Source organism: Dermacentor variabilis, chromosome 9 (genome assembly GCF_050947875.1).
Source record: "Dermacentor variabilis isolate Ectoservices chromosome 9, ASM5094787v1, whole genome shotgun sequence".
NCBI lineage: Eukaryota > Metazoa > Arthropoda > Arachnida > Ixodida > Ixodidae > Dermacentor > Dermacentor variabilis.
In genome coordinates, this window is record NC_134576.1 from 85638220 (window position 1) to 85661790 (window position 23571).

Here is a 23571-nt window from a genome sequence, read left to right on the forward strand (position 1 = left end):
TTCTCGCATTTTTCTTTTTTTTCTTCTCTGGATGTTCGCCGGTGACGCGGATGCGGGGCATCGGGCGCCAAGTTGCAATGCTCTCCCTGGCTTTCGCAATTGTTGCACTGGCAGGGTGCGCTGTGTAGTAATGGAGGCAGATACAAACTCGCATAGGCAACCTTTTTGCCCATGTCTCGGTTAAAGGTAGCTTAGCAGTGCAAACTTCACGATTATTCTGCGTGGAAAATGCAACCAAAAGGCAGAATTGCAATTGCTATGTCCAATATGCAATGAATAGTGCATTGTTATATATCTTTTCTTTTACTCATAGCCCTAATGCATAGGTTGATACTCTGAAGTCGACTCATCGTTATAACCGATATATTGTTACATGTGGTATCATTATAAGTAGACTGCACTGTATTACAACTACAACTTGTGTGGATGCAAGGTTATGTCAAATCACATACAGTAGAATCTCGATGAGGTGATTGCAGTTGATCCAAATTTGGCAATACGAATTTCAAAAATGTTTGACCACGAAAGCCAAACCTGGGCCGTCCAGCAGGTCTCGGCGGCTCTTGAAAGACAAAGGCCGCGCGAAACCGACGGAACGTTGCCCCACAGGGCGACCAACCGCGGGAGTAACACGCGCTGGAGTTGAGTAGAGACCACCCGCTGAGAAGACGTCAGGGCCCGCGTCACGGCGCCATTTAGTCATGGTGTCGTTCTGCAGGCGACTACATGAAGTTGTCTCTCTCTCTCTCTCTTGGGCAGTAGTAGAATACGCTATGATTCTGCATGACACGAACGGTTTCTCCAGCGTTTGCGGATGATACAAACACGCCAATGATCGACGCATGTAACTTGGGCAACGTGGCTGGTCTCGGAGGGGGAGTGTAGCCACCGTAGCTAATATGCGGCTGGTGACCCTTTTCACTCCTGATTTCCTTCACCTCCAGTCCCTGTTGGCCGAGCGGCAGCAGCCACCGGCCCTCCTCTCCATACCTGCCTCCTTTCACCTCCACATGTCCACCGCCACTAGTGTAGCATACATAGTGCACTTGGCATGAAACCTGACAAGCCAGGGCGAGTTACGTGCCTGACAAGGCTGCATCACCCATTTCCTGGCAGCTCATTGGCCTACACTAACTTCTTTTTTTCCCCCTTTGTTATTGCTATGCCAGCTTGATTTTTTTTCCCCCATTGCCGTATTGTGCTTTCGTGCAGGGCGACTCGATCTTAACAAGAAAGCCGAGCCGCCATCGCCATCACAGGCTGCTGCATGCTGCTGCATGCTGCTGCATTTGTCTGTTCACTGCGGCAGCTGCCCTGTACGCTTAGCGTAACTGCTAAAGCACTGCAATGTTGACTATCTAAACGTTCCGAAGTGTTCACTGTTCGACATATCACAGCAACGGAGGGCCCTTTCTTTTAAGGGGGGACACGGGTCTTTGCGGCGAAAAAATCGCGAAAAAATCGATTTTTTGAAAATGAAATTTTCGAATTCTACAGCTAATATTCCTTTAATTCACCAAGTTTCAAATCTCAGGGAAGAGTATTTCCTCCGCAATATCAAGTTATAACATCACTGTGAGCTGAATTCCGCGCAAAAACAGCCCTTTTTATCGCGGCGCGTAGCTCTTTTTCTATGCGCGCGATCGCGGCCATCCTGGTCTCGTTGGAAAGAGGAGCCTTCCTTCTTTAATTTCCCGCCAAAAGTGACTCCGTCGGTACGCCAGTGACGTTGAAATCCGGGGAAGAAAAAAAGCCGGAACGCGCGATCCGATTCGTTGACTAGCGCACGTGACCAAAAACGCGTGCTGTGGTTGGCTACGCGAGGTTCCCATCGTCTGCTCCACTCCGCAGGCGACGCGACGGCGCGTCTCGTAGGTTTGTTGGCACACGCCCAACGATGTCCAGTCCACCGGGGAAGTTCACCACGAGGCACAAGTTCGGCAAAAGGAAGCGATCAGCTTATAACTTTCAAAAGCGCTCCATTGCTTCTCAAAGCATCGAGAGTAGCTCGCCGCCAACCGCAAATGATGCCGAAGCCGCGGACGATGCCGAAGTAGGCCTAGCCAGCTCACAAATGAGTGAAATCGTTACGGATAGCGGCCGCGTTCGGCGTGACACTGCAATGTTGCAGCGTGCGGATTTTTCGCAGAGGGAGATGAATGCTCAAAAAGTTCTTGCGTCAACGCCAGCAACAAAGCGGGTGTTGGATTTGCTCACTCGCGCCGACGGCGCTGCAGCCGCGCCAGTCGACGCCGAGGCAGGCTTCGCTATCCTCAGTAGGACTCCTTGAACGCACTGATGTCGTTTGTCAAGTGCAAGGTGTGCGGCGGCAGCGTCGCAGGAGGCAAAAGCGAACGGTAATCTGGCCTCGCCATAAAGATCGTTATCACATGCGCGTGTTGGGGCGATATCGCGTCGGCGTGAAACTCGACCCGCTTGAACGACAACCTTGCCGCGCGCGCGATGCAAGCCACCGGGAATCGGCGAAAGGTGCCAAACGATGTTTTTGGCGCATTTGGGTGGCCGTGGTCAGGGCAACTACTTTCCTGGTGGCTTTTAGCCACTTTCACTACAAAATAATGCAAAATTATTTCTGTACTTTTGATTAAAAGTGAATGTATTCCTTTTTTCTCGTTTTCTCGAAACACCGACTTTTGACTTGTTGCTGATTTGCCGCGGCGATATCTCTGCCTTCAAAGCAGATAGAGCCATAATTTTTGTTGTGGCTTGTAGCTGAGGGTGCAAAGTACACAATGGTAGGGTCAGATTTTGGAATTTATGCTTTAAAAATTTTCAATTCTGCTTTAGATCAGACAGTGGGGTAGCCACAATTCGAACAGTAAAGATTGAATTGCTATAAAATTGCTAATATTTGATGTATCAAAATAGTATTCCTACCATTGTGTTCCTTATGTTTTCTAGTACCAAGGCATGTGCCAATATGAATTTTGTAGCGCATTTTTTTTCCCTATTGTTTGTGCAAATTATGAACAATGAATTTCATTTATCTTCAGAACTAAATGGCCTATTGGGAAAATACTTACATATTTGAAATCAGCACAAATGTCTTAACAAGAATGGAAAGTTTCATGAATATTGATGGAAAACATCATGAACATTATTTGAAGAGCAGTGTCCCCCCTTATGGAGAAAATTTAAATCCTCAGGAAGGTCGACGAAAGCCCTAAGAAGAAATGCATTGATTTGGCAAAAGAGTTAGGCACCGTCACCACTTAGTACCATTGTTGGGCAGCGAGACGTTGTGTTGAACATTGCCCAGCATTTCCACATTAATGTCAAACAGCCAAAGATAGCTACACACGTAAAGCTGGAAGAGATCCTAGGATGCTGACATGGTTTTGTGAAGTTACTACGGCCGGCGTCAATGCGAACGGCAAGGTGCTAAACCAAAAAGCAAACAACATTGCACTTTCCCTTGGAATTAAATATTTCCAAGCTTCCAGGTGATGGTTGCATCGTTTTAAAGAAAGACACGGACTTGTCCACAGAGTTATTTGCAGTGAAGGGAAGAAAGTGGGTGAGTCTGCTGTCAGTGACTGGCTGAACATGCTGCCAGCACTGATTTCAGACCACGCACTGTGCGACATATTTAATGCTGACGAGGCGGTTCTCTTTTTCAGCTTGCAACGGGAGAGGAGCTTGTGTGTGAAGGCCCAGGCTTGCCAGGGCAGCTAAAAAAAATTAGGAAAGAGTTACCATGCTTTCTTTTCATGAATGCCAATGGCCCTGAGAAAATGCAGCTTATTATCATAGGCAAGTCTAAACAGCTGACGTGCTTCTGATCGGCAGGATGTTTACCTTGTTTGTACAAGGGGAACAGAAAAGTGTGGATGACCTTGCATTTCTTACACGAGTTCCTCATGACCCTGGATTGGAAAATGTCAGCAAAGAACTGAAAGATTTTGCCTTTTGTAGAAAACACCATCATAAGGTTCCTGCCTGCGAACACTGCAAGCCATCTGCAGGAATAATTCAGAACGGGAAGCATCACTTCAAAGAACTGCTTAGTAAGGCGCCTCCTGGTAAAAATTGATTGCAAAGATAGTTTGTGCATCAGTCTACTCAATACGTTGCATTTCTTTTTCATGTCTTGGGACAGTGTGACCTCGGACACAATCGCAAACTGTTCTAGCAAATGTGCATTTAACACGGGACTAGATGCGCCTCCCATAGGATATAATCAAGAGCCCGATGAGAACTTTGTGATTGAAGGCTGGAAGAGTCTCAAAACCCAAGCTTCTGCTCGAGACTTCGTCACCGTGGAGGACAAAATTGCAACTTGTGGGTGAAGGTTCATAGAAGACTTGGTCGGCAAAGTAAATGAAATCGAGACTGACAGTGATGATGAAGATGCCGACGTGTGCGACTAACTGCCGTCAACATCAGAAACCCTTCATGCTCTCCATGTTCTGCTGCCGCACCGTAAGTGCCGACAGCATGAGCGCCAAAACCGCTGCACAATTTTGTGCCTTTCAGGCAGGTCTTGTCAGCAACATTGAGGGCAGGAAGGTGCAGACAAACTTTACAGACTTTTTCGGCCAGAAGTAGTTGTGCCCAATAAAGTTTGTGTTCATCTTTATGTTCAGACTTGGCTTGTTTTGCCTCATACAAATTCAGGATGATACGAACATTTCACATGCTCCCGAGGAATTCGCATCATTCAGATTCTACTGTATTCGTACACCTTTGTGCTTCCAGTATGTGACGAACTATGTAGTGGTCGCGCGAGCAAGTGCTGCGCGGTGGCCGCCGGTCGATAAAACATGTCTCTCCACTTCTTTGGGGTGTGTTCAGATCTGCGACGCCTTCTACGTAATAAATACCTCTTATATCGCTACATAAAAGTAGGAGACTTACTGTTACATTAAATTAAGTTACACACATCTATATCTTTCCTTCATGTGTGACACACTATGTGTTACAAATTCTACTGGTGAGAGAAGTCTCTCCCTAGTCTTCGTAGTGCTGCCTGCTACTTGTATGTAGTAAGCAGGGTATATCCTGAATTGACATTCTACTCCTTGACGTCTTTGGCTCTTGTTCTTCCAGAGCTCTGTCTGTGGCAGGCACGAATGTGACGTCAGTAAATTTTTGTCACGCAGGAACTGACAGAGGAGGCCGTCGAAGCTGCATCCGAGCGAATCTCGTCTAGGCGAAAACCAGCTGCCATTGCTGCTGAAATTGAAGCGCTTGAGAGCCACTTACAAGTTGAAGAAAAAAGGCAAGTGATCGTGCTAAATTCCTGGTGATTAGGAGTGACTGATTGCATCTGTAGATTCTGAAAATTTTGGTTCTTCATCTAAAGTGAACATTTCCATCTGCAGATTTTATATTACTGCAGCAGCCGTTACCATAATTGTCCAGTTTGAATGCACACATTAGTCTTTCTTGATGGGAATTGGGCCTCCACATCCTCTCCGTTTCCGAAAAGTCTTGGCGACTATTCAGCAGTAAACTTGTAACGACGCGTGCAGGATTCGGCAGGCACGTCTGTGCCAGCAGCTTAGCTTGGTTGGACTACACTTGACAACCCTATGTGCAGGTTGCGTGCGATAGCATAGACTGCACAGTTGTGTACTCATGGCTCAGCACAATGCGTATATGTACAGTAAAACCTTGTTTATTCAGAAAATCGGATAATTTGGACTCGTCTTTTGATCCGGGCAGGCGTACACTATATGTAATACAATCAAACTTTCATTAATTTAGACATAATTGGCCGCACACAGGTTAATCTGGACATCTCTCAGAGCTAGGCGAGCGCAGAGCGCTGCAAATGCGCGATGCGAAATAGCAAAAACGTTAGCTCCCAACCGAAATGAAGGGATGAAATGCAGCATTGCATTCCTGCATGGCCTGCTGCCGTATATACACCATAGCCGCCGTGCCACGTTCTCCTTTGTGACATGCAGCATGTGGTTCCTGCTCGTTTCTGGCCCTGTGTCAGAAAGGATTTCGTTCGTCTACTTCGACGCATCTGATGTAGAGACGCGCAAAATATCTTGAAGATCTTGCACTACCAGAAATACTAAGTCCATGAATATTGCCCTTGAATACAACTTACCCTTGAACGTTGCTTTACTATTCGTGCGCCATTGCAGCATATAGTACTAATAGTCACCCTGAGAAAGCGTTTGCCAAGCAGATCTTGATGTGTTAGTGACTGCTGTTAAAATATAGCTTTTGCGGCTTCAACTGCAGCTTACCTGCTTTGCGCGCCTTGACTGGTCTGTGTCGCACTTGCCTGCTGCCGCGCCGTGGTGCACACTTTTGTCCCGAAAGCTGGGACAGGAAAGATGTGTTCTGCCTTCCCCTACTCGGCGTTCTGTACTGCACAGCCATTGTTCGTGTTCGCTTACCTGTTTGAGCATACGACGGCAACGCAACGGATCTGCACTATTGCAGCAGATCAAATCACGAGCGCAACAGGGAGAACACACACTGAAAGAGACACCTGTAAACTTGCAAATGATAAGCGAGCAATGTGCCTGACTGCCTAGGCGCAACATGGTGCAACTGACAGGTCAATAGTTGCGTACGGTTCTTCAATATGCGCCATATCTGCATCGCTACCGCTTTGCCGCCAGGTGCACGCGTTGTGTTGCATAGGTGCTATTTAATAGCTGATGATAATGAAATTAGGCAATTACCGTCCCTGTGGGTTTGCCAGGACTACTTTGAGAGTATACGCTAGGCATTTATTGTCAATTTAGCCCAAGTGAAATTTCGTTGCAGTTGGCCTTTAAAACGTAAATAAAATGATCTTTTTTAGATACATTAGATTCTGTTTTTTTTTTTGAGCATTCGATAGTTTGGACTTATTTATGTTTCCTGTGAAGTCTGAGTTATCAGTCGTCGACTTTACAACGTAAGCAATAATTTGTTATATCCATTTTGATTATATGAAGGTCGAACTGTATCACTGCATGTTTCGTGGTGTCGCATCTTTGTGCGAGACTTCCGCGATGCTGGAAATAAGAAATCTGAGAACGGAATGCAAGGTGATCTAAACCAATGTATGTGGTAACAGCCGTATAACATTTTTAAAGATGAAGTTTTGTTTATTAAAACTGAGTTTATATAAAAAATCAGTTTTGCGCAGTTTACACAATGACCTATTTCTTGGTGTAAACTTAGCTAGTGCAAGAAGTCTTGCTAGCTTCTACACCATCGCATGCTACATACGTAACGGTGTATAGTTACGAAGGCACGCACGTATAGAAGGCACGCATGTATAGAAGGCATGCACTCGCAAGACAACAAATCATGTCATAGTCAAGCTACCTTCTCAGCTTGCTTCACCCTCGTCATATGGCAAAGAAAACACTACCGCCACTACAGGGGATGCTACTTCTGCCTCGGCACCAATGTGTTGTTGGGAGTGAGATGCACTAGCTGCTGAGCTAGTGTGCAAGATTTGAACATGGCACTTGGTACAGTTTTTTTCCACCAAACTGCGCCTCTGAGAGTAGTGCTGCCTGTGCATGTATATCAGAGGTCAGAGCAGGCAATGCTGTTGTGGACAAGAGCTATGTTGTGTACGTTGCACGTTTGCAGCTTCTTCGTAAATGAGGTCATTGCCAGAACAATAGCTGAAACCTGATTTCTCTTTCCTTTTCTGTTGTTACCGTAAGAGATGAGAAAGACTCCATATTTACTTTCAATCGTCTAAGTTGACTTTTGCAAACACTTGTTGCACGGAAGGCTGTAGTCAGATTCTTCAGGAAAGCTTCCTAATGGCTTTCGACGTTGGCTTTTTTGCAAACAGGAAGGGCAACAAAGAAGAAGCGGCAGAACTGTATAAATCGTCCCTGGCAAAGTACACAAAGATCAAGGACAAGGCACAGGAGCTTCGAAGTTTTGTATCGGTGAGTACAGCAATTGATGTTTGTTGTCTTGACCTTTCTGTGAGGGTGTATTGATTGTTCAACACTGTCTTGATGTTTATCCAACCTAGATTTGTATCTCTGCGCTGCGGTTTTACATGCAACACACCTTTTCTTCAGAGGTATTGCAATATGCTAAATAAGGAAACCTGCTTAATTTGTTGTGTATACAAGAAACCTTTCCAGTTCTTTTCGTAAGCCTTTTTTTTTTTTAGCCTGCAACCCATTATCGCCTTATGGCAAGAACTAGATCTTAGCAAATTTATGCTCGAAGTGTCAATTTTCAACTGTTGGCAATATCAGTAATGTCAACTGGAACGAAATGTTCCTTACTGTATGTTCTTGTATGTGCTACACTTTCTCTCCAAAATTTTGTCTGAATAAGTGAATTCTACGTGAATTCTAAGTGATAATATAGTGATAATATAGTGAATAGGGAATAAATGTGTATTGACTTTGTAATCTGTCACGTCTGCACATCAGCACCAGTTGCCCACATTATGGGCCGAGGTGCAATTTAAAGGATGTTCATTTCTTTAACCTATACTAGACTCATACCAGCAAATTTAGTGACACCTTGGACAAGTGTCACTTTAGTGCGCACAGCTGGATGAGAAGTGAAACTGTCATTTGCAATTGATGGCAGATTCGATGAGTAAATCGGCCAGTGCGTTACAGTCAAACCTCGTTAATATGTAGTCGACCAGGAACAACATTTAGGTACGCACTAAACTATATATGAATTAACTGCCAATGCCAATTTAGAAGCTGCTTACTGGCCGGAAAAGAATTGCATCACGATGCTCTCCAACACATACACTCAGACAGGCTTTATTTGTGGGTAGGCAGCAAAAAATCGGCAATCTTCACTTGCCGTGATTGTAGCCTTGCCGCAACATCTTCAAACTCGGTAAGGCTGCGAGCGAGTTTGTCCGCGAAGCTCCACTTCTCTGCGAAAGCTTGCATGACGCTTAAAGCACGCGCCGCGTCAGATGATGAGGGGCTGTCGTCCACTTCCACATCGTCGTCGTCGCCACTTTCGCTTGAGGATGGGGGAGGTGCGACGGTAGCAACAATGTCGCTATCCGGGAACTCCGCGCATGTAACAACGTCGACTTCTCGATAACGTAAACACGACACACCGCAGCAAAGACCTTTGAATACCACGACAACACCATGACTGCAAACACACTGGCAGAGTGAAGGAAAAAAAAATCGTGCAAGAACTTCTCTAAGTATGCATAACCATTGTGCTACTTGTTCATCTTAAAGCAGCCCGGTGTCATTATCAATGTTATGAAACTTCATCCGGCCAGTACAAACGACAGCGCTGCGGTGACACGAACTGGTGCGCACAGCGATTCAAGGTGCATTGATAACGCAAGGAAAATACTGCAGGTGACGGCGCCCGGTGCGCTGATGACGTTCCAATCATTATAAGCTGTTATTGCTCGTTAGCGCCTTATCCATCTGCCTCGAGCCATTATGAACCGTGATCAAAAGTACACCGGTAGCGCCTGCGTATATGGCATGGCCGTGTGGACCGTATCTTGAAAATGATATGCGAAGCGTACAGAGTTTCCCCTGTTGCGCGCTGAAGAGAGACGTGCAGGCCCATGCATTGAAAGTGATCTGCGAAAGGGCCTGGGGTACGGGTTATGACGAGAGCTTCGTGAGCGCTGTGTTCTCTCCGCCTCATTCACATTGAAGCGACAGGCAGTGTGAAAGTACATTTGCTCGCTGCTGCGGGCTTTATCGTGAAAGCGGTCGTCTTAAGGAACGAACGGACGGACATTTTTCTTATTGGGTAAGCATAGAACCGCCTATGCATTTTTAAAAAATGTGCTTCTGCGCGGTTACTACTTAGATTGGATTGGGTTTGACAGCGACAGCGAATTTGCACCTCTACTGGCAGCTTTGTGTTACTGGAAGCGTATATTGAAGGCCATGCTTTTGTGCGCTGCTGTTGGCAACAGCTCTATGAGCAGAAACTACATCATGGTGGCCAGGTTTAAACATCACTGTCGTTGGCGGCTGTCGTCCGGGTGTCGCAACTCGAGAATTGAATGTCTGCACATATGATATTTTGCCGATCTTATGCCTTTGCATGTAGGACAAAAAAGTAAATAGTAAGCACTAACCGTTTGGCGGGCACTCAGCGACTAAGGCTTAAGCGGGCAGCTATTACACGAGGTTCAATGGGGGCTGGGTAGGGGAATCTTCCAGACATTTAAACCGCACTTACACATTAAGCGGGTACGTATTAACGAGGTTTGACTGTATATACGTGTTATTTTGGCCATTAATAGCGTTAACACAATCATCACTAGCGAAGATCAGACAACATTGCATCGAACACCCAAGCGACGTACTGACATTTGTGAAGCGTTATTTTGCAAAATGTTTCTGCAAACAGATTCCTGAAGCAGGTGAACTTGGCAACATCTAAGTCACTGTAGTGTAAACTCAGTTCGTTGCTTGCCAGTATTTGCCGTTTGAAGTTAGCTGCTGCTCGATATGCTGCATTTAAGGTTAAACCCTTGTTATTAAATTGTCTGTATTCCTGAAACGGTGTGTGTTCAGGGCAAGCTTTAAAAACAGATGCGGGCTATCCCCTCCCACCCTTTGCAAGATTTTATTCATTGTAAAGTTCACAAGTTGGCAGTATACTACAGCTATTATTATATAGCATACTGTGTAGCCTATGTAGCCAGCATAGCTGTACGAGCCACAGTTGTTGCTGTATTACAGTCAAAGACCGATAATTCAGACTCCACAGGAAATGTAAGTACTGTATTTACTCGAAGCTAACGCACACTTTTTTTCCGATAACATAGGTCCGAAAATTGTGTGTGCATTTAGAATCGAGTTTGAGCCTAAATCTGCTTTACCATATCGCCCTTGGCATTTGAAAATGGCCCCTCGTACGTGCTTCGAGCCTAGCTGCCATAGCTTCCTCCATGTGCTGTAGTATGTGTTGTGCTGTCCGTCTTCCCGTTTTCTGCGTTTGTGCTATCAGCATGGAAGTGCCGACTGCAAAGACATGCCAACTACAAAGACATGCCGACTTCATCACGATGCCGTAACTAAAAGGAAAGTGATCACGTGTGCTTAGACGGACGGAAATCGGGCTGCATCATGGGCGGTCAGAGTTCCCGAGACTTGCGTGTGGGACTTGTGCATACAGGAGATGCGTTCTACTACGGTGGCTGCTATGTATGGCACGGCCGCGCAGCGCCTATCTTGAAAGCAATCTGCAATGTAGTGTCTATGCATCCAAGCGCACCGCACTGTGCTCTCATCGCTTAGTTTGTGTTGAAGCGAGAGGCTGCACAAAAAGTCTATTCGCTACATGATTCACTCGCTCCTGCTACTGCTGATAAAGAGTTTCCGCAGTCATTGTGCGAGACGTGTTCATGTTCGGCTGTGTGCGCGGGACGGACACCATGCTTGTTAATTTAGTAAGCGAATGTTTAAACGTTTATAAGGCCTCAAAGCAACTATCCTTACTTTTCGTATAGCTGTCTACTTATTTGCTATCGCAATCGATGCTTTGCCTTTCAGGCAAAACTGTGACTTTTTTATTTATCGCAACTTTAGTGTATTGGGAGTAAATCTTTGTTTTTCGAAATGAAAGAAAGTTGTGTTTCTGTATGAAAGAATTGGGTGCACGGTACTGTAAAGGACTTTTTTTTTTTTTTTATCACGGAAAACGGGCGAGGCACGCGTTACAATCGAGAGCGCGTTAGAGTCGAGTAAATATGGCAAGTCTGAATATCGAATCTCCGAAAAAACAAATGTATCCAAATAAAGATTATTTTATTTACCGTATTTATTCGCATATAACCCGCACCAAAATGTGAAAAAACGCGTTTAAAAAGTGGGGGTGCGGGTTATCTGCGAATTTTTTCCTTGGGAGGGGGGGGTCGGCTTCACCGCAATGTGCGGCGGCCTCCCCGTGTAGTCCGCCATCCCCATCGTCATCGACGCTTGTCAAGCCGATGAAGGGCCAACGAAAGGCCAGCATTGTTGAGCCTCGCGTTAGGCGCTGTTTAGTGTACTTACCCCAGTTTGCACTGTTTGCCTGCTTTGTTTTGGCATCATGAGTGCGACTCGACGGCAGTGTTTCACAGCGAAAGAGAAGCTAAAGATTATAGCCGCTGCCGAAGAAATCGGCAACAGAGCTGCTGCAAGACAGCATGACGTCGACGAGTCGTGCATTCGCGACTGGAGGAAGAAAAAAGAGAGTCTCGAAGCAACGAACCGGAACAGGCGAGCGTTTCGGGGTCCGAAGACTGGCGCGTACCCCCACCTCGAGACGCAGCTTGCGAAGTTCATTGAGGAGCAGAGAAGTCGTGGCCACGCTGTTTCGACTGAGATGGCGCAAATGGAAGCCCTGAAGTTGGCCCGGGAATTGAACATTCCACGTGAGTTTCGTGCAAGCCGTGGATGGCTTCAGCGCTTCATGCGAAGACATGGATTTTCTATGCGGCGGCGAACAACCATGTGCCAGCGGCTTCCTGAAGCCTACGAGGAAAAGTTGTTGAACTTTCAACGATATGTGATCGCACTTCGGAAGGAGCACAGCTATTTGCTGTCTCAGGTGGGAAATGCTGATCAAACACCTGTGTACTTTGAGATGCCGATGGACACGACCATGGAAAAAAAGGGCTCCAAATCAGTCAGCGTGCTGACCGGCGGAAATGCCAAGCTGCGCTGCACAGTCATGCTATGCGCTTTGGCTGACGGCACGAAACTGCGCCCGTATGTGATTTTCAAACGCAAGACGCTACCTAGCATTCCACTACCCCCAGGAATCGTTGTGCGTGCGGAAGAAAATTCGTGGATGAACAGTGGCCTAGTCGGTGACTGGCTTCGAGTAATCTGGGAGCGAAGACCAGGTGCCTTGCTGGCACGCCGGTCGATGCTCGTACTAGATTCCTTCAGAGGCCACTGCACTGATGCGGTGAAGGCTCGCCTTGCCGAGACCAGCACCGACCTCGTCATAATACCTGGCGGCATGACGTCCATGCTACAGCCACTCGACGTGTGCCTGAACAAGCCGTTCAAGGCACACGTGAAGCGACTATATGCCCAGTGGATGGCCGACGGCATGTACGCCCTCACACCGACGGGACGCGTGCGAAGGCCTGATATTCCATTGCTGTGCCAGTGGATCGTGGATGCGTGGAAAGCGATACCGGCCGATTTGGTGCGCAAAAGCTTTAAAAAATGTGCGATCAGTAATAGTCTGGATGGTTCCGAGGACGACTACGTCTTTGAGAGTGGCGATGAAGCCTCGGATGGCAGTAGTGAGAGCGGCGTCGATTAAGAATCGGATAACCAGTGACGTGGTGGCGGTCGTTTGAATAAATGTTCTGAAAACGAAATGATCACTGAGTGTGAGTTGCATCTTTCTAGCGCTCATTTTTTTTTTTTTTCAGGTAAACGTGCGGGTTATACGCGAGTTTTTTTTTTTTTTTTCCGCCGAGTTCAAAGTTAGGGGTGCGGGTTATACGCAGGGGCGGGTTATACGCGGGTAAATACGGTACGTTTTGAGGCCCCTCTGCAATGAAGTGGTCAGTTCATTGCTGCAAGCACTTCTGATTATGTGCAACTAAGTCCACACATATTTCTGCCAGTTTTGTGTTGTCACTGTTCACCCATGCAAGGAGTGCAAAAGCTCAAGTCAGACCCGCATGTGAAGGCTCTGGAGCACACGGCACATCATTATCATCTGAGTTAGAGTCGTCGTTTGACGGCGGAAGAACTTGGTCAATTATTTCATCATTGCTTAGTTCGGCACACGCCGACACAGCACTGTTGACGTCTGCAAAGTCTTCATATTTAATGGTGGTAGGAATCGGCACACCACAGCCTAGCAGGTCATCGGTGATGTCGGCATTTGAGCACATTGTGGTAGACGGCAGTTCAGGATCTTCAGTTGCGGAGTCGGGCTTATTCGGACTGCGGCTCATTTGGACTGTCGATAACTTCACGAAAAAGACTTCTTGGAGCCATCAGAGCGCTGTTTGGTATGCAAATAAACAAACAAGCACAAAATGGTGAAACGCTGACCGGAAGGCAAATTCAACAACCAAGAGAGGACCATGTCCGATGGTGCCGGTGATGATCTGCAATGTTGATGGGACCTTGCAATTCAGGCAAAGCTTCGAAGATTCGCATTTGCAGTTAAACTTCTGAGGTGCAGCGTTGCGACCAAGGCAAGGCCTCGGGGATTACCATCTAGCATGTAATCTCTGAGGCAATAGTTGATGGCTCAAATCTCTTAGGCCAGCTTTGTCTTGTTGAGGTTGCCAGAGGAAATAATAGCGGCAGAGTCGACGTACGCTACAGCCATGGACGATAATCGAATGTAGAGCTGGCGGCTGTCCGAAGTATCGGTCGCCTTTACACATTAAGTCTGTGGGGCCATTTGGTGATGCCGCGGAGCTGTCTGGATTATCAGTGTCCGATCTATAGGTAGGCGACTGTACAACTTCCATGCAGTTGGAGTTTGGCAGAGAACATTCTGAAATGCAGCGTGAACTAGACTGCTGCTACTTCATCCACTCAGTCGCTATGACTCTGCCAGTTCTGTTGCGAACATGCCTGTCAGCATGAATGAAAAGTTTTGTTCGTTATAATGCTATCACATAAAGCCCCTCGTGGCAGGACAGGCTTTGCACATTGGGAACAAAATAGGCTAACCCATATCTTTGATGGCACTGTCTCCATGATTGATCTGTGTTACATGTGCAGGTACAATGCCAGCAGCCCACTTTTTATCCCTGTAATGTTATTGCATTGAACAAGTGAATGTTAGCAAAGCAGCCATTACAGCACAGTGATACAGGAAATGCGACACAAGCACTGACGACTTGTTATGAAATATGTGTTTTAAATATGTGATAACTGTATTGTCCTTCTTTTTTTCTGCAGCTACTTGAGAAAGCCATGGTAAGGCGACACGCAAAGTATGCCTATTTGTGCCATCAGACGGCGAATCGGCTCCGCGTCATTTTCGGATCCACACTGTGGCAGCAGAACTTCATTGGTGACCTGGAGATCGATCATGAAAAGCAGCATCTTCATATCAGGGTGAGCTGTCCACCGTATAGGGCTAGAGTTTCAGGAAAGGAAGTACAAGTGTGGCCTGCAAACATACAGATGTCTAAGATAGATGATGGCACCGAGCGTGCACGCTACCTGAATCAGTTGGGAGTCTGCTCTTTATGCGAATATTTACAACTTTATACGGTCAATAAAACTACCATCCTTACTTCACATAGCTGTCTACTAATTTTCTATCACAATCTATGCTTTGCCTTCAGGGCGAAACTGTTACTTTTTTGCTTGTTCCTTACTTTGGCCATTCGTCACTCACTCTTTGCAATAACATTGTTACACATGCGACCAAAGTTACGGAAGGGAGGCATTTCGGATATTACGGAGTTCGGGTAAAATGGGCATATTTTGTCTGATGATCAGTGTCTGTTGTAACGATAGTCAACTGTATTAGATTTTTTAAATTGTAATATCTGATAGTTCAGTGCAAGACCTACACAGTCCTACATGTCAGGTGCACTGTGGAGCCCTTCGTGCTCAATGCTGTCCAAGTGAGTGTTTCACTTTGATTTCGGCGCAAAAGGAGTGCTGAGTTGCTGTGGACGGGCTGCCCCAGCTGACACGGTTGTGGACTCGGCCACTGCGAGCGCTCGCCAACTTCGGCATGATGCAGGGATCAAACGCACAACACCTGAGCGTTTGCAATTTGCAGACCTGCACCAAGTCAGCCAGTCCGCCTCTGTCGGTACAAGGATTATCCAGGCCAACAGGACTGACTGAAATAATTTGACACTTACGAGGGAATGGCAACAAAAGCAACACATATTTCGGAAAGTGTGAAAGCATGCGATAGTCGCGAAGGTAGTTTTGCATACATGGCGACAAGCTATGCACCACTTCAGTAGCTGTCAGTCTAACCCGTGATCTCTGGACTGATTACTGGTGAGCCACCCATACGAACATATTAGCAGCAAGCATTCTGTGATGGCTTGTGTCCTGTTACCACATAGGCCAGTTGGGAATTTTTGTCACGGCCATACTGCCTAAACCATTGGGCTTAATCTACACTGCTTCGCAGGCAGCAACTAATGTTACGGTTCGGTGCTGAATTGACGGACGTACATTTGCTGCAGCAGTGCCACTCTCTCAACACCGACAAACCACCTCAGAAATTAAAATGAGTGCATGGGAAGGCAACAGTTTTCACGGCGGCCACCTTTTGACGCACCACTTGGCGGCCTCTCGTTCCCAATGCTGTATGAAGGTGCACATCGATCCCCTTTCTGTAGCTTCAAGCAAACTGTCAGAAGGCTAGCTTTGGATTTACTTGTCAGGCACAGAAGTGTCATGAGCTGGTTGCATGCATTTGTGCAGACGGCGGATGAATGAAATCTGGGGCCAAACGTTGCGTGTACTTGCTGTGACCTTCCAGATCTCAAAATCTTTGACAGGTGGCAGATGACTCTAAATCTAACTAAAACGGTTGGAAGGTTGGCAAGCGCAGGTTACTCTTACGACAGTGCGTAAAGTTGGAATAGCCCTTTTGTATTTTGGAGAGAAACTGGAAAGCAAAGCTTTCTATGCAAAAAAATGATTCCAGCAGAACACAAGCCCGCTATTAAATTGAGGACCTCATTGGTATTCAGTCACTAATTCATTAGTTTCAGAGAAAAAAAACAACCACTCTGTTCTATTCAACAGAAATTCCATTGATAAAATATTTTCCAGATCACCTTCACATACCAGAACTGAGCTGTAATCAGCGCTAGCATACTGCAGTGAAACCTCATTAAACCATAGTTGGCCGGAGCTCGGACAAAGTGTGTACTAAACGGTAGTACTGCTTAAATGAAATAGCATTAGATCGCCCACTTACCAGCCAAAACTGAACTCAGAGAGAGTGCAATGAAAGGGCAAAGGCATGCAGTATTTATTCACTTTGCACAACAAATGTGTTATTGTCGTTCGATGCCGCGGCGGACTAACAGCGACGGTGGCCTCGAACTTACTGAAGCTGCGAGCCAGCTTTTCAGCCAGCCCCCTCTCCTCAGCAAACACACACATGGCGAATTCCTCGTTGGCGTTGCAAATTCTCAGTGTACGGGCGCGGTAGTGCTGCAGATGTCGCGGGGTGTCTTTTTCATTGTGGGTTGCTGTTGTCGCCGCAACGATTGCACTCATGAGGCTGACGTAATGAGCATCGTCTGCCAGTTTTGGGCCTGAGTCACCTGTGCTGTCACTTTCCGTGTCGTCCTCATCACTGTTGTTAGGTGACACTTTGGCAACAACAGGGGCAATGATGGCAAAAAGTCAAACCTCATAGCTGACGTCTCTTCATGGTCGCAGCAGCGCTGCCGAGCAACTTTTTCGCATTCCAAATGCCACACACCGTAGTCGACGGTAGATCCCTGTGACATGCCAGCACCGACTTCCTCGTGCGACGTTTGATAGGACGAATGATGTCCAATTTTTCGTCTATGCTGAGGACCTGGTGTCTACCTGAGCTTCGTCATGACGCGACTCCTAGCTTACACGATGCCACAACGCTCTTTGGCACTGCGACGAAATTATATTGATGTTGATCTGACTTCATGTGCAAATGCGCAGGGCTTGAAGGTTGTTATTCTGATCTCTGGGGCTTGTTCTGCCGGGCCGCCCGGTGGGGACGACGCATTTCCGTAATTGCGCGACGAAAAGTGGAAACACTACGTGTTAAGTGATATGTACGCAGTAAGCTGGCACAAAACACATTATGTTAAATGGCCACTGAGTTGGGGATTTGACGTTACTACTTTTAAAATGAAACTACTTGTTTAAGCGGGTATGGTTTAACGAGGTTTTACTGTAATTTGGTGTTCCCTTTAATAAGAGTAGACCATACTACAGTAAAACCTTGTTAAACCGTACCCGCTTAAACAGTAATTTCGTTTTAAAAGTAGTAAAGTCAAATCCTTGACTCGGCGGCCATTGAACATAATGTGTTTTGTATCCGCATAAACCATACCAGCTTATTGCGTACGCATCGGTTAAAACGTAGCATTTCCACTTTTCGTCGCGCAAACACGGCGTTTTGTCCTCTCCATCGGGCGGCCCGGCAGAACAGCAAGTCTCAGAGATCGGAACAACTGCCTCCAAGTGCCCTGTGCGTTCGCGCGTAAAGCCACATCAACAACAACATCATTTCGACGTCGTGCCAGAGAGCGTTGCGGCGTCGTGCTAGCGAGGACTCGCCTCATGCCAAAGCTCGGATAAAAAAGACGCCGGGTGCTCAACATAGAAGAAAAATTAGACATCATCCGTGCTATCGAACGTGACACGAAGAAGTCGGCGCTGGCATGCGACAGGGATCTGCTGTTGACTACGGTGTGTGGCATTTGGAATGCGAAGAAGTTGCTCGGCAGCGCTGCTGCGACCGCGACACGGACGACACGGAAAGCGGACGACATGGAAAGCGACAGCACGGGCGATTCAGGCCCGACAGTGGCAGAAGCTGCATGTTACGTCAGCCTCATGGATGCAGTCGTCGCGACGAGAACAAGGGCGCGATAACGTAACTCTATTCCAAACTCCGGCACCCAGCAATGAAAAAGGTGCCCCGGGACTTCTGCAGCACTGTTGCGCGCGTGCACGGAGAATACGTAACACCAACGAGGAATCTGCCATGCTAGTGTTTGCCAAGAAGAGGGGGCTGGCTGAAAAGCTGGCACGCAGCTTCAGTAAGTTTGAGGCCACTGTCGTCGTGGTAGGCCACCGCGGCATCAAACGAAAATAACACTTTTGTCGCGCGAAATGAATAAATACTGCATGTTTTTTTCCCCTTTCATCGGACGCTCTCTGAGTTCTGTTTTCTACAGATAAGTGGGCAATTTCATGCTATTTCGCTTAAACAGTACTACCGTTTAGTGCATACCTTTTCCGAGCTCCGGCCACCTAAGGTTTTATATGTATTGTATATATGTATTGATTGCCTGATAGCGGGCTACATTCTTGTTAGTCAATGCTAGAAGACTCCCTAGCACATGCAGCACTGTATTTTCTTTTCCAAAATTTCTAATCTATAAATATTGTGAAAAATTTTTACATTCAATTTGATATTCTGCCTATTTTTCATGATTCGATTCGAAATCTACTGTTTGGTATTCACACACCCCCACCAATAAGTCCGTCTCTGCTGAACGCGTTGAGGTACTTTTGCTGCCTGCAAATTATTTCTGAAATAGTGTATCTTAAACTCAAATGAATTTCTTGACTTCAACAGAAAAGTGTTTCAGGACCCCTTTAACATTTTTGTAAAATCAAATAAAGCTTCATTTCCCACCGATTTTCACATATGTGTGGGATTCACCCTTCTTTCATATTATTGCAATAGCAACTATATGGACACTTCAGATGCATTTCTGCCATCGGCTTCGCTGTGAGGTTCTGTATAAAGTCTAAGGACGATAAAATCATCACCATATGCTGTACATGCAGAGGTGAGCCAGCGAACTTGGCTCAGTCTCGCGTTTGGTGGGACGGAAGCATACCCTCTTGTCTGACTTGTTAGGTACGGGGGTGAGGCGAAGGAGGGGGGGGGTCTTCTCTGGCGACTGCTGCTGCTTACGGCACGGCTGCGCGGGGCGCCTTATCTTGAAAGCAATGTGCAGTGTGGCCAAAATGCATGCAGTGCCGGTAGCTTCGTATGCCCTGTGCTTTCAAGGTTTCATTCTCATTGAAGCGAGAGGTGCACGAAGGTCAAATCGCTTGTTGCTGCCGCCGCGATTCCTCACTCCAGCGTTTTCACAGCGAGTTTCTACAGCTGTCGAGCGTGATGTGCTCTTGTTTGCCTGTGCGCACGACACCACGCTTGTTAATTTGGTTAGTAAGCAAATGTTTACAAGCTTATACGGCCGATAAAACTATCCTCACTTCGTATAGCCATCTACTAATTTGTAATTGCTATTGACGCTTTGCCTTTTGGGTGAAAGTGCAACTTTTGTTACTCAAATAACACTGGCAAATATGTGATGGTTCGAGCAAGGGCTCTTTAGCAAGCGAGTGTCACTTCGACAGCATGCAGCTACATGGAAAAGAAATCTGTAATTTGGAAATGGCTCGATTGACAGCAATGTTGAACTCGTCGTGGTTGCTTAGTGGCCATGGTGTTGGGCTGCCGAGCACGAGGTGGCAGGATTGAATCCTAGCCATGGCAGCTGCATTTTGATAGGGTGAAATGCAAAAACATCCATGTACATAGATTTAGGTGCATGTTAAAGAACCCCAGGTGGTCTAAATTTCTGGAGTCTCCCACTACAACATGCCTCATAATCAGATCGTGGCCCGTAAAACCCCATAATTTAAGAAATGTTGATGGTCAAACCAGTTGGCACATTATATACTATTTTAAGCAGTGTTTGCAAACTTACATTATGTTATAGTTAAAAACTGTACTTAACATGATCTTTAGTGTAAAGTAATTACAGCTGCATTAACATGATTGTTTGTCATAAACCAAGATCTAATTCAAGCAGAAGAAAAGTGTTTTACATTGCAGATGACACTGGAATGCCTTTAACACTTGCAGTCACCATAAATGTGGTTTCAGAATAAGCTAAACCAGTATTGATCATTCACTTTGTTTTTGAAGCATTGCTACCAAGGCTATACGCTTTGATAGACCAATGTCAGTTCAACGAATGCACCGACTGGTGGGGGCATTTTACATTGAATGTCGCTACTCCTTTCATGAGAGTACACTTCACCAGGTGAAGTGCACTTGCTCAAAGGTGCTCTAGATCTGTCCATCTGACAGGAATATCAGTTATTTTTCTACAATCTGTGTTTGGTATGGCCTCATATAAATTGTGAATCATTAGAGAGGTTTAGGTTGTCCGTAAACTTCCTACCGATTACGGATTACCAGTCATGGAGTGCAGTAGTAAGGCTGGTAGCAATCCCTTGTGGCAATTTGTGCCGTGTCATTTGTTACCTAATAAAAACCATAAACTTACTATATGTTAACAATTACATTGCTGCCAGTGCTTTACACCAGCAGTTAAGGGGGGATGAGGGTCTTGAAAACTTTTTTTTTATTTCTTAACATATCTTTCTGAAAATTGGCATGCAGATATACCTTTGAATGCTGATTCCAAATATATATTCAGATTTCATATATCTCATCTAGAAATGAAGATATTGCAATATAATTTATCCCACATAGGTCTTTTCTTACGGGCCATTATGACAATTTCTTAATTAAAAAAACTAGTTTTAAAGAATAGCTGTCATTTTCAAGGGCCCACTCTAAAGGGCACATTCTAAAGCTAAAGAAATTTTTAAAAAGTCGTCATATAGGTCATGAATGAATAACAAAGTAGGAAGAAAAAAACAATGTGGGAGTAATTAGCTTACATCTGACTTAATTGCTAGTCTATTGGGTTTAATGAAAAATGGAAAGCTTTAGCATGTAGCTGAGGTCTTACTGAAAAAAATGATACCTAATTCAATAAAATCAGTTGATGCAAACATTATGAAAAGTTCTGTAAGGCAAAGGCATTTGATCGAAAAAGCAAAGCTGAGAAAATTGCATTCAAAGTTTTGCTTACTCTACCACTTTTGTTTACCTATCACATGGAAAATTTTAACGCTTTAGCATGCAGCCCAGTCATTACTGAACACAATAACACCAAACTCACAGAAATCTGTTCATGTAAAGATTGTGAAAACTTCTGTATTGCATTGGCACTTGACAAAAAAAAAAAGCTCAGAAAGTCACTTGCTATTTTCTTTGAATCTGCCACACATTCACAAAAGTCCTGGGCAGTAGTGCTGGGTTCTGTCAGGCTTGTGCTTCTTGGCCATCCTCTTCTTCATCTTTTCAGCAGTGGTGTGACTTTTATCAGACCTGCAGAGCCTCTGTTTATCTTTTTCAAGGCTCCTACGAATGAGGTAGCTCCCAGGACTGTAACCAAGCTGTGCTGCAACAGCTCTGCTGGTTCTCTCACTGCTCTCTCTCACTGCACTTTGCGAGTTGGAGAGTGGCCATCCCACACTTGCTGCAGCTTGAGGACGCAAACAGCTTCTTTAGCACAGAGAGATCAACGATGATGTACTCTGTGCCGCGATCGTCGTCTTCACTTCCTGTGCCGACGTTCATTAGCTCGAACTTGCGGAAAGTCGCGGAATTCTTTGCCAATGAAGTTTTAATGTTGTCTGCGTATTTTTTCGCGCCCCGCGCACTCCGCCTCCGTGAAAAACACCATGTCGAAGCGTTGAGCACGCGAGCTCGGTTCAGCCGCGTCCGTCGGCACCGAAGCGGCGTGCGGAAACGCCGAAGTCGACGTTAGGCTACGTTCACACTTGGGAAACGGCAAGCGGGCGGAAAAGCCAAAGCGGCCGGAAAATCTTTTCCGCGCATGTACAAAACGTTCACATTTGTTTCGCCACTGCAGCGGAAACCACTTCCGCTTTCGCCCACATCCATCTAGCTTGCGTACGTTTGTCCGCGTGGTGGCACTGTTCATCACGCTATTTCAAGACATACGTTCATTTATTCACCCATCAGTTACTAAAAGCTAGTTTCGCGCAACTGCGTCTGTCGTCTGCAGCTTTAGTTTAGTCAGCGCAATGGACGAGGAAGAGGAAGTAACTATGATACTTCTGGCCAGTTGCTTTCTGTCAATGGACAATGAAGAACGGAAAAAGCGGCCACCTCGGAAGCGGCGATGGTGGGTTCGTCCAGCTTTGCAGAAGCGAGAGATGTTGGGCCACGCCAACGCTTTGTTGCCGCACCTCAGGTCACGCGACGTTGAGTACTACCGCGAGTAAGTACTGTTGACAGTTCGTTGTTTCGTCTTGTTGAAAGCTCACACTGTGCTTTCTTTTTTTGCTAGCTATTTAAGGATGCCGCCGCGAAGTTTTGATCGACTTTTGGAACTGGTGGGGCCTAGAATAACAAAAGCGAACACCAAGTTCCGCAAGGCCATTCCGCCAGACCACCGCCTAGCTTTGGCTGTGAGGTAAGCACACTGTCATGTCCGTGTTTCGATTGCACGATGGTTTCGAATTTGTGCACCTGTGCGGTGTCTTCGTGCATATGAAGTAAGAGTTATGGGTTCACTAAAAGCTAGGCGTACGTGTGTTTGTTTTTCTTCCGTTAGATTTTTGGCAGCTGGCGAAACAATAAGGACCTCGTCATTTAATTTCTTGGCTGGACGGTCTACCGCCTGCAAGATAATTGCCGAGGTCTGTCAAGCCATCTGGGAGGTCGTTGGCCCTATTTATGTAAAATGTCCGTCATCGGCAGCTGAGTGGCTGAAGGTAAGTAGAATATCCAAACAATTGGGCTTTGCGAATATTCGAATATTGTGTTAATAGATATTCGCTTCTAAAGAAACATTAGTATTCATTTTTACAAAGTGTCATGATCGGCGCCTTTCATTAACCTTTGTCGCAGTACAGTTTTGTCGTGCAGCGAAGCATAATGCCGTGCCGTGAAGCACATCAAGAATGGGCAGGATTATTGTAACGGATCGGCATGAGTTTGTTTATGTGCGAGGCGTGCGCCGTCAACGGTAGCACCACAAAGGCGGATACGTCTAATAATTGTAGCCGAGAC

The 23571-nt window shown here is 46.1% G+C and overlaps 1 protein-coding gene across 1 annotated transcript in view; it reads left to right on the forward strand.

The window, feature by feature from the left end:
* Positions 1-23571, forward strand: part of LOC142557047 (structural maintenance of chromosomes protein 6-like) — a 100900-nt gene that overhangs the window by 67269 nt on the left and 10060 nt on the right. The window contains exons 18-20 of the mRNA XM_075668594.1: positions 5124-5246; positions 7794-7889; positions 14850-15008. Of these exons, the coding sequence (XP_075524709.1) occupies positions 5124-5246; positions 7794-7889; positions 14850-15008 (378 nt within the window). The remainder of the gene's footprint in view (positions 1-5123; positions 5247-7793; positions 7890-14849; positions 15009-23571) is intronic.